General features: G+C 40.2%; 1 protein-coding gene across 4 annotated transcripts in view; it reads right to left on the reverse strand.

The window, feature by feature from the left end:
• Positions 1-17,384, reverse strand: part of VRK1 (VRK serine/threonine kinase 1) — a 112,124-nt gene that overhangs the window by 42,604 nt on the left and 52,136 nt on the right. For all 4 annotated transcript variants that reach the window (XM_023731800.1, XM_023731799.1, XM_023731798.1 and 1 more), the window contains exon 4: positions 512-581. In XM_023731800.1, coding sequence (XP_023587568.1) covers positions 512-581 — 70 coding nt within the window. The remainder of the gene's footprint in view (positions 1-511; positions 582-17,384) is intronic.

Below are 17,384 nucleotides of genomic sequence, written 5' to 3' on the forward strand. Positions count from 1 at the left end.
GAAGGGAGGGGAGAGGAGAGGAGGGTAAAGAAGAGCAGGGGAGGGGACGAGAGGGCAGGGGAGGGGACAGGAGGGCAGGGGAGGAAGGGCAGGGAGGGCAGGACAGAAGGGAGCAGAGTAGCTGGAAGAGGTGGTGCCTTCTATCTTGACATTCTGCTGTATTTCATCAATGGTGGCATCCCCAGAAGGTTACATTTTCCAGAGTTTACAAAAAATAAGATTTGGAGATCCTTGAAACACACTCATCAATTACAGTTAATTTTCAAGTTTAGACAATATTTTCTAAATCATGTATTGTCTATAAACTTCACTCTGTATCGATACAGGTAAAATCCTTCCATAATAAAACTGTTTAGAATTCTTTCATAGAAATCTCGTTTAAATGGAATTTATTTATAAAGTAAAAAAATAACAGAATCGTAACAGAAGAGCCAGTGCTCCAGCCTTGGCTTAAACAATAAAAACAGCAGTCATCTTCGACGTATAAACACACATGTGCTGCAGTTCTTACTTTGCTCTGGCTTAGCAGCTCGCTGGTAGAACTTCAGTTCAGTAAAAAGAGGTCCGTTGTCACTGGGTTCCTTAAATGTAAGAATTCATTAGTACCAGCAGTAGTTAAAAATACCCAATTATTTTCAATATGTCTTCAACAAAGACTAACAAATTAATTTTTTTCCAAGCACTAATTTTGATACTTAGGTTTATAATTGTGCTACAGATAAAGTCAAACTTCTCAGAAATGTTTTAAAGATTCCCAGAACAGTCCATAAGTCTTACATTTCTCTAAGTGATAGATAATACAAAATCAGATATATAGCTCAATCTCTGTAGAAGTTAAACAAAAAAAAATTTCTAATTTTCATCTTTACTAAGCTCCCTCTTAGCAAAGCTCAGCAACCATGTTGACTGCATCACCAAGAGGCCACAAGAGATCTCTGAGATTTAATAAGATTTCAATACCTGATTTAACCAATCAGTGGCAAAATCCCATTCCTTCCGTTTCTCATTGCCACGACAGCCAGTTAAACCGGCCTGGCAGAGGCAGACCTCACCAGAGAAGAGTGCTCCAATTCCCACACAGCAAGCACTGCTTATCTAGCTCTGTCCTTTCCTTTCTGACCCTGATTTCAAGTGTTTCAAACCAAAGAACCCTACAACTTACTTTCCACATGATAATTTGAAGTCGGTAAGAAAACTGGCTCAATAACAATTGTTTTCCACCAACCCTGATGGACTACATTCACTCCGTGCTGTAAGGGGTACTGACAGTTAGAATTCCTATGTACAGAGGCGTACACTCGCAAAAAGGTATTTGCACAAACAAGCAATGCTAGCCTGGTGAGAGTTCTGCCTGGTGCGATACAGCTGGGAGGAGGGGAGAAAGGTCTCAGAACTCTGTGTACTTGTCTAATTAAAAGTGGTTAGTTCAGTGTTGGACGCTTTGTGTTGTTATTATCTTGCTTGCCGCGAGTCAGAGAAGATTTTTAAAAAGGGAGTGGCACCTTCAAATGAGGACACGAACATTTCTAATTCTAGGGTTGCTTTTCTTTTAGGGGGGCCCTGGTGGTGCAGTGGTTAAGAGCGCACTCCTAACCAAAAGGCAGGCAGTTCGGATCTGCCAGCAGCTTCTTGTCGACCCTACGGGGCAGTTCTACTCTGTCCTATAGGGTCGCTATGAGTCGGAATTGACTCCACCACAATGGACTTTTTTGGTTTTTCTTTTAGGGGGTATGGGAAGAAGTTATTTTGGATAGAATGTCTGTGTGGCTGGAGTTTCAAGGGTCAGGAGAGCATTAAGAAAGGTGATAAATGAATGACGCTCCCTACCTTAACTAAGAGAAAACTTATGAAAACATGTAGGTTTTGGCTACTGGAGACGTCTTTTGCAAATACTTATAATATACTCATAATTCTTTTTTTCATTCAAGATCCCCTCAACCGCCATGGAGGTTAATTTTGTTCCTCGAGGTTTAGATAAAACTACTCTACTCACAGTTCTGATATCTTAGCTCTCTGTGAATTCACAAACAGGAATGCCCTGCTGAAGAACTTACAAGAAAGACTGATAAGTCGATCTGCAGTTAGGCAGGACCTATTTATGAGTGAGCATTTGACAGCAAATAGACATTGTCACGGATTGAACGGAATCCCCCAAAAATATGTATCAATTTGGCTAGTCAACCATTCCCAGTATTGTGTGACTGTCCACCATTTTGTCACCTGATGTGATTGTACCATATGTTGAAATCCTATCTCTGTGACGTTGATGAGGTGGGATTAGCGGCAGTTACGTTGATGAGGCAAGACTCAATCTACAAGATTGGATTGTGTCTTGAGGCAATCTCTTTTGAGATATAAAAGAGAGAAGCCAGCAGAGAAACAGGGGACCTCGTACCATCAAGAAAGAAGCTCTGGGAGCACAGTGCACCCTCTGGACCCGGGTCCCTGCGCTGAGAAGCTCCTTGATTGGGGAAGACTGATGACAAGGACCTTCCTCCAGAGCTGACAGAGAAAAGAAAGCATTCCCCTGGAGCTGATGCCCTGAATTTGGACTTGCAGCCTACTAGACTGTGAGAGAATACCCTTCGCTTTGTTAAAGCTATCCACTTGTGGTATTTCTGTTAGAGCAGCACTAGATGACTAAGACAGCATGTTTACAACACCTGGGTCAGAAGCTGAAAATAAGGTGCTATATGTTACAGTAAGGACACTTTCCAGACCAGCCTTGGAGCAGAGTGGTGGACATGGGCTAGGCATGCCTCCAGCTCCCCAGAACTGACCAACAGACTGAGGTGTTAAGAGCCAGCTCCCCAGTCTGTGGGCTCATCTGTAATCAGTGGCCCCTTTCTCGCAGGAATGGTAGCGAGACAGAAGTTCACGAATGCTTAAGAGTCCATGCTGAGAACAGGCCTTGAGCAGTAATTACAGTATCCGCGTAAGAAAACGACAAACTCAAGAAGTTTCAGAAGACAGCGATGCAAACTCAAGAGAAGGGATTCAGGTAAACTTACATCAAAGGTTAACTGTTGGAAGAGCTCATTGATACGGTGAAACCTGTGAGAGGCAGAACCTGATGGACTGCCTTGCTTTTCCAGGTCTCTCAAGTTTTCCGCCTCTGACAGGGTGCAACTTGTCACTTTTCTATTAGCGGAAAATACTGTCGTTTTCCTCTCTGACAGATCTCTGCTTTACACGGGTTTCACTTTCGCAGGGTTTGCTGCATAACTCAGGTTCGAAAGGGGTTTTCCTAAGACAAACCTGGTTTATTACCATCAGTATCAAATTCTGACCTACTCAGTTTCAACCTGTCATATTAACTTTAATTTTCAAGTTTTCCTTTAGGCAATAGAATCACCCTATATAAATCAGGCTATTATAATGAAAACCCCACTACAATGAAGGCTATTTGAGCTCATTTCACACTTTTTCTAATCCAGTAAGATTCCATTATAACAAAATAAAGGGGCTACTTCATGCCATGCACTCTAGCCAAAGCTAGCTACTTCTACCTTAGCTCATAACTAAATTTATTAACATATTTCAAATCTAAAATACTCTGCCAACTCTATAATAGCCAAGATTTAGAAAAGAAAATGGGACTGACATTTTAACTAGAATATCACTAAACGTTTCTTTAAGACTTCTAAGTGTCAAAATGAAGATGACAACAACAAAAAAAATAAAATGTGAGATATTTCAACGGCACCATCGAAAAGCAACTGGCTGCCATTTAAAAATGAAGCTGTACAAAATTTCTCCTTCCTACCAAAAAATTATGAGATACGGTTTGAAAATTTAGGTCCCTTCTCATAACGTCAGTGAGGAAAACCAAACATCAGTCTGCAGACTTCTTTCCAGGGAACTTCAAATACAGGTTTTTATCAGCTCATCCTGGAAACCAATCATGACATGATGAACTGTTAGGATACAAGATCCGGAAGCCTGGTCACCCCCACTTCTGCTACCAGCTAGCAAACCAACGGGACTTCAGAGCTGAGGGCGGCTGGCAGAGCCAATTCAGGATGAGGGATGTCAGCAAGAAAACATAAGCAAGCTTTTTTTCTCCCTGCATTATCCAGCTTATTATTATCAACTCTGCACCTTTCTTTCCAGAAACAAAAAAAAATATAGATGGAATCTGTCTGTCATGCAGAGGCAGAGAGCACACGTTTACCATCCTTGGTGAGGCGGCACCGCCAATCCACAACTGCCCACGGAGGTCAAGGGTTAAACCCCAAAGGAAACCAGAGGTGGTCATTCGGTAGGAGGGGAGGATGCTTAGGATGTGACCAAATTTAAACGTATATGCACACACAATTTCACTTTAAATAATTAAGGTACTCTCTGCCCAAGACTCAACCAGTGGTTCTTAACTTGAACTGCGCACAAAAATCATCTGGGGGAACTTTATTAAAAATACCAATAACCAGGTCATCTGCCCATAGATTCTGATTATACTGGACAACCAGGGTGTAGAGCCACTCTTTGATATGCTATCACCTTATTAAATCTAATTTCACATTAAAAATCAATTTACCTTTCTCAAAACCAAACAACATTTTAGCTCGACAAGTAAAGAATGTACGCCTTGAGCATTATGCTCTTTTAAGAACCATCTTAGTGTCTAAGTGTCAACAGCAACTCGAAAGGTTAGATAGGAACCTTGGGGCAATGTTAATGGAGGACAACAACTGCGAAAAGGAGGGTGAGAACGGCTGTGCAACCGAAGAATGTCATCAAGGTCACTGAATTGTCCAGGGAGAAACTGTTGAGTTGGTGTATGTTTTGCTGTGTACATTCTCAACAACAACAACTAAAATAAATAATCAATTTGTCTTTGATTATTTTCTAAATAACATTTGCTAAGTTTTTTCTCTAAAGATAAAATACATGTTCATTTCAGAAAATATGGAAATATTTTGATATATTTTCTTTACATATATATATTTTAGAAAATTACCTTCATATATCCTGTTTATTATGAAATTTCCCCAAAAAGTAGCAAGTGTTCTTTTAAAATATGATTTTTAATAGTCCCTAATGCTGTAAATGGCAAATGTTCATAAGCAGCTCTGATTTTAATACTGGAAAGATCTGATATTGACTCTGTTTGAGTGCGATGAAACATTTCAACTGTAATGTTATCAAGTTGTGAGGATAAAAAAATCAGAATAGTCATGGACAGAATTATGGCATAGTACATCGCAAATGAAGGCCAATTATGAATGGGCCTACTATAAATGGCAGTAGACAAGACAGGGAAGTGGATGGCATCAGGGATTTGAGAATAAATGAATAGAAAGAGCAGTAAAAAGGTGGTAGAGAATTATAGCTAAAAAGTATTCAAAAGAATAAGTACAACAGCCATTTAAAGACAGCATAGGGAAAACAAAGTTTAGAAAAAGGTCCTTATCAAATAACTTAAAATCTAGTTAGGGAGATAAAACAAACACATAAAAAACAATTAGTGGTATGAGAAAGATACTGGCATAGAAAATTGTAAAATAAATGGAAACACAATGAGTGCTGTAAGAGCTTAAAGGAGCTCAGAGAAGATAAGACATCAGGGGAGAAGGAAGCAAATATTGGTTACTAAAATCCCCTTCAGAGTGGAAAGAGAAAGGCAACAATATTGTTTTGTTTTTGGCATTCTTCCTGGATCACAGACAAACTACGACATTGAAAAAGTTGCTAAAATATTAGATGCAGAACAGAAATCAACTGAATATTTATCATTGTCTTTAATTACAAATAGAAAGAGTGAGAAAGGCTAATGGAAACAGAACTGAATTAGGAGACAGCAGACACAGTAATGAACCAGGTTTGATAACAAATGGCCTTAAACTTAGAAATGTAATTTGCTACCTGAAGCATTTAGGAAATACCTGTTCCTACTCATTTTTTTTTCATAACTGTGTAAATAAAAAAGTAATAAAAGTGAAATTACCTTGAGTAATAACTAAAATACAATTACATACAATAAAGAAAAATATTATAATTCTTAGATAAAACACAATGTAAAGAAGCTCAAATCATACAGGAAAAAAGACATGGCCACACAACGGTCTCACCTGTAGGATGTGGCACACTTTCCTTTCAAGACATTAAGGCAACTATGCAAATGAACCAACTGCAAAGGGATCACAGGTACGATATTATTTGAACCTCAAAATTACAAGAAGTCATAAAAGGACTTACTTTCTTCTCAGAATAAAATCCTTTTGAAGATTCTAAGAAGAAAACTAATCTTATGCATATATTTTAATATTTTAATTTGTCATATCAAAGACAAATGCAGATAATATTCTGTAATTCCATGCAAATGATCCAATTTAACAGTAAGAACTTTTCGTTCCTCTGATTTAGGAGTAAGCTGAATATTTCAAAAGAAATGTTATTCTATAAATGGGAAATAAGAAAAATCCAAAAAGGACAGCAAGAAAAGGGAAATGGCAGAAATATAAGCCATTGACACACAACTTTAAAATAATCACTTTACTTCCACTTCCAAGCATGACAAAGCCACTGGGACCCAACTACCTTCCTACTGTAAACAAATAGAAAACTGGACAAAATACATGAAATTGCTATTTTCAGACACTGGACAACAGGCAGTGCATGGCCGTGACCCCCAAAGGACAAGAAACAAACAAAACGGGTCCCATGACAGCCCTGCTTTCATCCTAGAGGCACTAGGAGTAAAAAGGAGGAGACCTCGGAGACCCTGGAGCAAAAACAGGGAGACTAAATACAGAACTGCAGTCACACTGAGCTGAAGAGATAAACATCAGAGCCGGGGCATCAAATATACATCAGGGTCCCACTGAGTATTTGGCAGAATAGTAAGCTGCACATATGCAGAGTGAGAATCTAAGAGACTGGGCAAGAAAAAACTATAGCCAGAACTCGACAGGACGGCCTTGTTTTTCCAGGTCTTGCAAGTTTTCTGCCTTTGACAGGCACAGTCTTACCACCTCTCTATTGCTCTTTGTTAGTGGAAAATATTTGAGTTATCCTTCTCTGACAGGTTTCCATCTCACACCGGTTCCAGCTTTCACAGATCTTACTGCGTAGTGAAAAACTACTAGATCTCACAGAGGGCTAGGGGAGGTTCCAGTTACAACAAGCCAGAGTACACAGACCTAAGTCAACACTCTGACAATCAGTGAAGACCCCACAAAAGTCATGCATTAGGAGCAGGGCTGGTCTAGTTCAGGAGTGCATAAAAGCTCTAGACCCGCCATACAAAGCTTAAAATCAAACCCCAAACAGATCACACCAATCTGAAAGTAAATTAACAAACCCAAGGATGGTGTCCTCTTAAGCTGTAAGATCTGACCTAGCCTCAGGTGGCTAGGGACAGAGAAAAAGAGCCAGAGAGCAAGCAAGCGAGAGAGCAAACGAGAGCGAATCGTGTGGGTGGCTAGTGTCAGAAATGATGGAGAAGTGGGAAAGCAGGGATATGAATAAGACAGAGGCCCCCAGGCTGCAGAAAATTCCACTGCCTCAAGCGGCTTGGTGGCACACCTTGTAGCTTTATATTAAAATCCTGGATCCTTTGGTTGGCATGCCGTGTATCTTAACACTAAAATCCTGGTTCCTTTGCTTCACACTCCCCCACCCCCATCCCCCCAGAGCTTTACATTAAAAATCCTGGTTTCCCTCTCCTTGACTGCCGCCCCAAACTAGAGGAAATTGGCAGAAACTGGTTTAGGCTCCATATTGACATTCAGGATAACCTTTTAGATCTCATACACAGTAACTTCCCGGCCTCTGGGTGGAGTTTAATCCCCATTTTCTGAACACGCAATGCATGAAGTTATACGTAAATCCCACTGCACCTGCATAGTATAATTAAGAATGTTGCTGATGTAACTTGTATGAACTTTCTACTTGTAAACCCCTTAAAAGTAACCTTCACCCTCACCCTCGCTGAGCAGTCTTGGTGGCAGCAGCCCAAGCTGTTTCCTTTCCTTGCACAACAAAATAAGGGCACCTTTCTGAGTAGTGTCTGGGGTCTTAAAAGCCTGTGACCGGCCATCTAAGATACTCCACTGGTCTCATCCCTTCGGGAGCAAGGGAGAATGAAGAGAACAGGATACAAGGAAAAGATTAGTCCGAAGGACTAACTGTCCACAGCTACCAAGGCCTCCACCGGACTGAGTCTAGTACAGCTAGATGGTGCCCGGCTACCACCACTGACTGCTCTGACCAGGATCACAACAGAGGGTTCTGGACAGAGCTGGAGAAGGATGTAGAGCATAATTCTAACTCACAAAAAAAAAAAGACCAGATTTACTGGCCTAAAGGAGACTGGAGAAACCTTGAGAGTATGGCCCGCAGACACCCTTTTAGCTCAGTGGTGAAGTCACCTCCGAGGTTCACTGTTCAGCCTGGGAGTGGACAGCCCTGTAAAACCAAATGAGACTAACGAGGTACAGGAGTCCAGTGACAAGGGCCAGAAGGCAGAAGGGGACAAGGAAGCTGGTGACAGGGAACACAAGATTGAGTAAGGATATTGTTGATGTGTTGTGAGATTGTTAACCATTGTCATAGGGCAACATTTGTAGTAACTGTTAAATGAGAAACTATTTTGTTCTGTAAGCCTTCATCTTAAGTGAGAATAACAGCACAATTGGAAGAGCGTAGTCAATGTCACTGAACTGTGTATGTAGAAATTTTTGAAACGGTTTATCTTTGGCTATGTGTATTTTCACCAAAAAAAAAAAGGTTGAGAATTTAGAGGGTTAATATGTTGTGGGGTTGTTAACCAATGTCATAAAACAACGTGTGTACTACTGTTTCATGAGAAACTATTTGTTCTGTAAGCCTTCACCTGAAGTACAATAAAACATTTAAAAAAAAAAAAAAAAAAAGGGCACCTTTCTACTCTCCCACCTCGGTCTCTCATTTATTGGTTGAGACAAGTTGTGCCAAGCAGAACCCAGGGTCTCCACAGGGCAACATGATTGATCTCCACCTTCTTGAAACTGGCTTTACGCTGATTTGTTGTGCAGTGTTTGAACAAATTCAAAGAACAGCTGTGGAAAGAACTCAGAAAACATTGGAAGCAAGAGAATACAGGGAAGAAATGAACAGAGAAAGAATTAAGGCAAGATGAAGATAAGCATCTTGCGGATCAAGCGTAGTCCGAGATTGTTCAAAATCATCTTTCAAGGACACAAGCAGCAATGAAAATGAAGACAGTTCTGATGACAGCCCTCCTTTATTGGCCCTCCCTTACCCCTCAAAATGATGGAAAACCAAAAAAAAACACTAACCCACTGCCATCAAGTCAACTCAGACTCATAGCAACTCTATATGACAGAGTAGAACTGCCCTCATAGGTTTCCAAGGAGCGGCTGGTGGATTCCAACCGCTGACCTTTTGGTTAGCAGCCAAGCTCTTAACCACTGCGTCACCAGGGCTCCTCAAAATAATGGAAGAGCTGGTTAATCTTATGGAGGAAGATACCATCAGTTCTTTATCTTGGCTTCTTCATGAAGAAGTGGAAGAAGAAGGTGATGATGACAATGATTCGAAAGAAGTGAAAAATGGATATTTATTGAGAACAAGAAATCACAATAAAGTATAATTCTTAAAAAAAAGCTGAGATGACAAAAATTATAAAACTGAGCAAAATAAAAATATTTTTATTCTTTAACCAACTGACACTACTTCTATATTTTTTTAATAACAGCTTTGTTGGGATATAATTGACACACCATACAGTTCACCTATTTGGAGTGTGCACTTCAATGGTTTTTGTGTATTCAGAGTTATGTACCCATCATCACAATCAATTTTAGAACATTTTTATCATTCCACAAAGAAAATGCATAATCAATCCCAGTTATTCCCCATTTCCTCCCAGCCACAGGGACCCACTAATACGCTTTCTGCTTCTACAGATTTGCCTGTTCTAGGCTGTTTATATAAAAGGAATCATAATTTTTTTCAAAAAGTCCTTAGATAATAAGCCAATAAAGGAGATAAAACAGAACTCAAAAGAAATAATCAACCCAAAGAAGGCAGGAAAAAAATAATAGAATAGAGATCAGATGGAAAAAATAGAAAATGAATAGTAAGACGGTATATTTATATCAATATCATATGAATAATCGCATATCAATAATCACATTCAATGTTAATTACCTAAATACCCGGTCCTGTTAAATGTCTATAAAAGATAACTATTTAAAGTAAAAATAATAGCAACAGACTGTTGGATTTATAAAATAAGGAGAAGTAAAATGTATGACAACAATAATGCCAAGGACAAGATGGAAAAATGGAAATATACTGTTGTTACATTCCCATGCTATATGCCAAGGATTATATTATTTGAAGGTAGACTGTGCTAAGTTACAGATGCTTATTATAAACCATAGGGCAGACATTAAAATATTTAAAAGGTATAACTAAGAAGCCAAAGAAAAGATAATAAAATACTAAAAAATATTCAGTTTAGAAGAAGGCAGGAAACAAGTTAAAAAGAACAAAGAACAGATAGGGCAAATAGAAAAACAAATAGCAAGATCATAATCACAAAGCCAACTGTATCAATAATTACATTAAATGTAAATGAACTAAATACTCCAATTAAAAACAGAAACTGTCTGACTGGATTTTTTTTAAAGTAAGATCTAACTATATATACTGTTTATAAGAAATGCAAATCAAATATAAAAGCATAAATAGGTTTTAAAAAGAATGCAAATGGGTCTACCGTTCCAACAGTTATCTTAAGAAAGCCTGAGTGGCTTTATTAGTATCAGACAAAGTACACTTCGGGTAAAGAAGAATTACTAGGACTAAAAAGAGGTATTTTACGTTAAGAGGGTCAATGAATGAAGACGACCAAAAAAACCCTAAATCCTAAACATTTCTCGGCTCATTTTATGATGCCAACCTAACTCTGATATCCAAATAAAACAATGAGATTAGAAAATTTTTAAATTTAGAAAAATTAGAAAAGAAAACTAAAACCCAATATACCTCATGTATAAAGATTTTTAAAAAATCCTTAAAAAAATATTAACAGATCAAATCCAGCATTTTAGAAAAATCAAAATACACCATGACTAAGTTGGGGTGTATGTCAAGAATGCAAAGTTAGTATGACACTCAAATACCAATGCATGTAACCCAAAGGACTAACGGACCACATAAACCACAGTCTCCACCAGCCTGAGCCCAGAACAACTACATGGTGCCCAGCTACCACCACCGAAGGCTCTGACAGGGATCATGACAGAGGGTCCTGGACAGAGCAGGAGAAAACTGTAGAACAAAATTCAAATTCACAAAAAAAGACCAGACTTACTGGTCTGACAGAGACGGGAAGAACCCTCGAGACTATGGCCCCTAGACATACTGCTAACTCACTGCTGAAGCCACTCCTGCCAAGTCCACCTTTCGACCATAGAGAGGCCTATAAAACATGTGCAAAGAGCTGGAGACAGAAAACCAAAAGTGAAGAACACACTCAACATTTCTCAAGCTGAAAGAACTGAAGAAAAAATTCAAGCCTTGAGTTGCAATAGTGAAAGATTCGATGGGGAAAATATTAAACAATGCAGAAAGCATTGAAAGAAGTTGGAAGGAATACACAGAGTCATTATACCAAAAAGAACTGGTCGACGTTCAACCATTTCAAGAGGTAGCCAATGGTACTGAAGGAAGAGGTCTAAGCTGCACTGAAGGTATTGGCAAAAAACAAGGTTCCAGGAATTGATGAAATACCAATTGAGATGTTTCAGCAAACGGATGCAGCGCTGCAAGTGCTCACTTATCTATGCCAAGAAATCTGGAAGACAGTTACCTGGCCAACCGACTGCAAGAGATCCATATTTATGTCTATTCCCAAGAAAGATGATCCAACCGAATTTGGAAATTATTGAACAGTATCATTAGTATCACGCACAAGTAAAATTTTGCTGAAGTTCATTCAAAAGCAGCTGTAGCAGTATAGCAACAGGAAATTGCCAGAAATTCAGGCCGGATTCAGAAGAGGATGTGGAACCAGGGATATCATTGCTAATGTCAGATGGATCTTGGCTGAAAGCAGAGAATACCAGAAAGATGTTTACCACTATTTTATTGACTATGCAAAGGCATTTGACTGTGTAGATCATAACAAATTATGGATAACACTGCAAAGAATGGGAATTCCAGAAAACTTAATTGTGCTCATGAGGCACCTGTACATAAACCAAGAGGCAGCTGTTCGGACAGAACAAGGGGATACTGCGCAGTTTAAAATCAAGAAAGGTGTGCTTCAGGGTTGTATCCTTTCACCGTACTTATTCTATCTGTATGCTGATCAAATAATCCAAAAAGCTGAACTATAATGAAGAAAAACAGGGCACCAGGATTGGAAGAAGATTCATTAACAACCTGCATTATGCAGATGACACAACCTTGCTTGCTGAAAGTGAAGAGGACTTACTGATGAAGATCAAAGACCACAGCCTTCAGTGTGGATTACACCTCAACATAAAGAAAACAAAAATCCTCACAACTGGACCAATAGCAACATCATGATAAACAGAGAAACGATTGAAGTTGTCAAGGATTTCATTTTACTTGGATCCACAATCAACGCCCATGGAAGCAGCAGTCAACAAATTAAACGATGCACTGCACTGGGCAAATCTGCTGCAAAAGACCTCTTTGAAGTGTTGAAAAGCAAAGATGTCACCTAAAGACTTAGGTGTGCCTGACCCAAGCCATGGTATTTTTAATCGCATCATATGTATGCAAAAGCTGGATGATGAATAAGGAAGACCAAAAAAGAATTGATGCCTCTGAACTGTGGTGTTGGCGAAGAATACTGAATACACCATGGACTGCCAAAACAATGAACAAATCAGTCTTGGAAGAAGTACAACCAGAATGCTCCTTAGAAGCAAGGATGGCGAGACTACGTCTTACATACTTTGGGCATTTGTCAGGAGGGATCAGTCCCTGGAGAAGCACATCATGCTTGGTAAAGTAGAGGGTCAGAGAAAAAGTGGAAGACCCTCAACGAGATGGACTGACACAGTGGCTATAACAACGGGCTCAACCATAACAAGGATTGTGAGGATGGCGCAGGACCGGGCAGTGTTTCGTTCTGTTGTACACAGGGTCGCTATGAGTTGGAACTGACTCGATGGCACCTAACACAACAATAAAATAATAACACGTGAGGAACACGCTTCTTAGTTCAATCAAGTATACGAGAAACTAAATGGGTAATACCTGCCCAAAGCCAAGATGAGAAAACAGGGACAGGAAAACTGGATGAATGGACACAGGGAGCCTGCGGTGGAAAGGGAAAGGGGGAGAGTGCTGACACATTGCAGGGATTACAGCCAATGTCACAAAACAATTAGTGTATAAATTTCTGAATGAGAAACTAATTTGTGCTGTAAACTTTCACCTAACACACAATAAAATTTTTAAAAAAACTAAGACTCCTCCCTCCCAAAAAAAACAACGGATGTAACTGCCACATTAACAAAATAAAGGAGAAAAATCTTATGATCCATCTCAATAGACGCAGAAAAAGCATTCAGAAAACGAACATGCAAACTACAAACTGAGAGAAAATATTTACAACACATATATCTGACAAAGGACTTGTATCCAGAATATATAAACAACTCTCAGTACTCAATTATAAAAAGCAAAACAACCCAGTTATTTAAAAAAGGGGAGGTGGGGTGGGGCAGCAGGGTGCAAAAGACTGACAAGGCATTTCACCACTGACGAAGACACGTGAACGGGCAATAAGCAGGACGAAAAAGTGCTCGAAATCATCAGTCATCAAAACGGAAACTACAGCCGGCTGCCACTACACTCCCGCACCAATGGCTAACAAACAAACAAACTTCCCAAAGCCAAACGCTGGGGACGGTGTTGGGCAAGCAGGACTCTCCTACATCATTACTACTAACCAAGACAAAACCTGCTGCTGTTAGACCGAGAACAGAGTAGAACACCCCACAGGGTAGAACCCCCATAGGGTTTCCAAGGAGCAGCTGGTGGATTCAAACTGCCGACCTTTAGGTTAGCAGCCCAGCTCTAAACCACTGAGCCACTACGGCTCCTCATTACCACTGGGAGTGTGAAACGGGGCAACCACTTCGGAAATCTGTCCAGTACTTTCCTGTAAACCGGCAATTCTACTTCCAGGTGTACACCCAGTAGAAACAAAAACATATGTCCATAAAAACACTACTACAAGAATGTCACAGGTTTCTCTGAATAGCCCCAAACCGGGAACAACCTAAATGTCTATCAACAGGACATGAAAAACAGATTGTTGTGTGTCTCTAGGATGGAACACTGCTCAGCAATAAAGCGGAATGAAGGACTGCACGCCAACAACATGGATGGGCCTTCACAGCATCATGCTGAGCGTACGAAGTCACAGAAGCAGCCGTGCATGCTGTATGATAGCATGTAAGTGGCCTTCTGAAGCATGCATGACCAAGCCAACAACAAAAACTCAGACAAGTAGTTGCCTCTAAGGAGGCGGGGAAGTTGAATTGGGAAGAGGCACAAAGGACTTTTGGGGTCATGGAAATGTTCTATACTTTGACAGGAATGGGGCTACACAGATATATGCATTTGTTAAAAGTCATCAAACTATTTAAATATTATGTAAATATGCAAATTATGTCTCAATAAAAAAATGTTTAAAAAAAATCGAAGTCCAAAAGAGTTTATTCATAAGGGGTCAAATATACTTTATTTTGAAAGGAGATTAAAAAAAAAAAAAAAAGCTTGCGGGTAATTCTAATACCAGAGTTCTGTAGTCTTTAAAAAAAAAAGGCGGAGGGGTTGGAAGGTGAGAGGCTTATGTGCATCATTTGCCCAAATGACAGGTTTTAAACAAAAACATACTCTTCACACGTATCAAAAACCTTTGGGAAATCAAAATCTCAAGGAAACAATTAGTCCAAAGGACTAATGGACCACACAAACACAGCCTCCACTAGCCTGAGACCAGAACTACGTGGTGCCCAGCTACCTCTACCAACTGCTCTGCTTGGCATCACAGTAGAAGGTCCTGGACAGAGTGGGAGAAAAATGCAGAAGAAAATTCAAATACATAAAAAAGACGAGACTTACTGGTCTGATAGAGACTGGTGGGACCCGGAGACTGTGGCCCTTCGACACATTACAAACCTGGAACTGACCCCACTTCCGGAGATCCCCTTTCAGCCAAACAACAGACAGGCCTATAGCGAACAGTAACACCTGTGAGGAACGTGCTCCTCAGAACAATCAACCACACCAGACCAAAAGGGCAGCTTACACCCAAAAAACAAAGTTGAGACAGCAGGAAGGGGCAGAGAAGACGAGCGAATGGCAACGGGGAACTCAGGGAGGAAGCGGGTAGAGTGCTGTCACACGGAGAGGATCGCAGCTATGTCAGGAAACAAACTGTGGACAAACTGCTGCATGGGAAACTAACGTGCTCTGTAGACTTTCACCCAAACCACAATGAAATGTTCTAAAACAACCTCAGGGAAGGGGGAACAGACTCCTACAAACTCGAGGATTACAAATGCTGGGACGAAAAAAGATGCATAATATATTCATAACAAAAAATAGTGGTTAAAATGCCTTTGAGTTCCCCAGTATATAAATTAACCTGGCTATTCACAGGATGCTCATGTCAGATGGGATGCTGTCAACCTTTACTCATTACAGATTAATTCCAACATTGGTATACTAAAGAAGGCTCAAAGTGATCACAGTTAAATAAATAATTTAAATTACTAAAATGGATGGGGAAGAGAAGAAAAAACAAAAAAGGAAACAATTCGCTAAGCAAAGTCCAGAAGTAAATGCAAGACAAAATATGATAAAACTAAATTAAGAGCATAGTCTTACAGGATATGAAGAGTTTTGTCTATTGTAAATAACTCAAATAAAAAGAATGAGTTGAATAGTTTGATCCCATATTTACATACCTCTAGGCTTCAATTCAAATCAGCCTCAAATCACTGCCCTGGTGGTGCAGTGATTAAGTGCTCAGCTGCTAACCGAAAAGTCAGCAGTTCAAACCCACCAATCAATCCAAGGGAGAAAGATGTGGCAGTCAGCTTCCATATAGATTTACAGCCTTGGAAACCCTATGGGGCAGTTCTACTCTGTCCTACATGGTCACTATGAGTCAGAACCAACTGACAGCAATGTGTTTTGGGGTGCTTCAACTCATTTTTCCACAAAAACCACTGCTACAAGAAATATGTCTACCTGTGTTTTATTAACTACGCAAAGGTTATTTGACTGTGTGGATCATGACAAACTCTGGATAACATTGAGAAGAATGGGAATTCCAGAACACTTCATTGTGCTCATGAGGAACCTATATTAGACCAAGGGGCATTCGGCTTGAACAGAACAAGGGAATACTACATGGTTTAAAGTCAGGAAACGTGTGCGTCAGGGTTGTATCCTTTCACCATACCTATTCAATCTGTATGCCGACCAAATAATCCGGAAGGCTGGACTATATGAAGAAGAACGAGGTATCAGGATTGGAGGAAGACTCATTAACAACCTGTGATATGCAGATGACACAACCTTGCTTGCTGAAACTGAAGAGGACTTGAAGCACTTATTGATGAAGATCAAAGACCACAGCCTTCATTATGGATTACACCTCAACATAAAACAAAAATCCTCACAACTGGACTAATAAGCAACATCACGATAAATGGAGAAAAGATAGAAATTGTCAAGGATTTCATTTCACTTGGATCCACATTCAAGACCCATGGAAGCAGCCGTCCAGAAATCAAAAGACGCATTGCATTGGGCAAATCTGCTGCAAAAGACCTCTTTAAAGTGTAGAAAAGCAAAGATGTCACCTTGAGGACTAAGGTGAGCCTGACCCAAGCCATGATGTTTTCAGTTGCCTCATATGCATGGGAGCATGGGAAAACTGGACGATGAATAAGGAAGAACAAAGAAGAGCCGATGCCTTGGAATTGTGGTGTTGGCGAAGAATACTGAATACACGACAGACTGCCAAAAGAAGGAACAAATCAGTCTTGGAAAAAGTACAACCAGAGTGCTCCTTAGAAGCAAGGATGGCGAGACTTCATCTCACATACTATGGACACGTTATCAGGAGGGATCAGTCCCTGGAGAAGGACATCATGCTTGGTAAAGTAGAGGGTCAGCAAAAAAGAGGAAGACCCTCTACGAGATGAACTGACACAGTGGCTGCAGAAATGGGCTCGAGCATGACAATGTTCATGAGGATGGCCCAGGACCGGGCAGTGCTTCATTCTGTTGTGCACGGGGTCGCTGTGAGTCGGAACTGACTCAAGGGCACCTGACAACAACACTCTAATGCAGAAAAGAGGAGAGGGACG

The sequence above is a fragment of the Trichechus manatus genome, unplaced genomic scaffold (assembly GCF_000243295.1).
Source record: "Trichechus manatus latirostris isolate Lorelei unplaced genomic scaffold, TriManLat1.0 scaffold00045, whole genome shotgun sequence".
Classification (NCBI taxonomy): domain Eukaryota; kingdom Metazoa; phylum Chordata; class Mammalia; order Sirenia; family Trichechidae; genus Trichechus; species Trichechus manatus.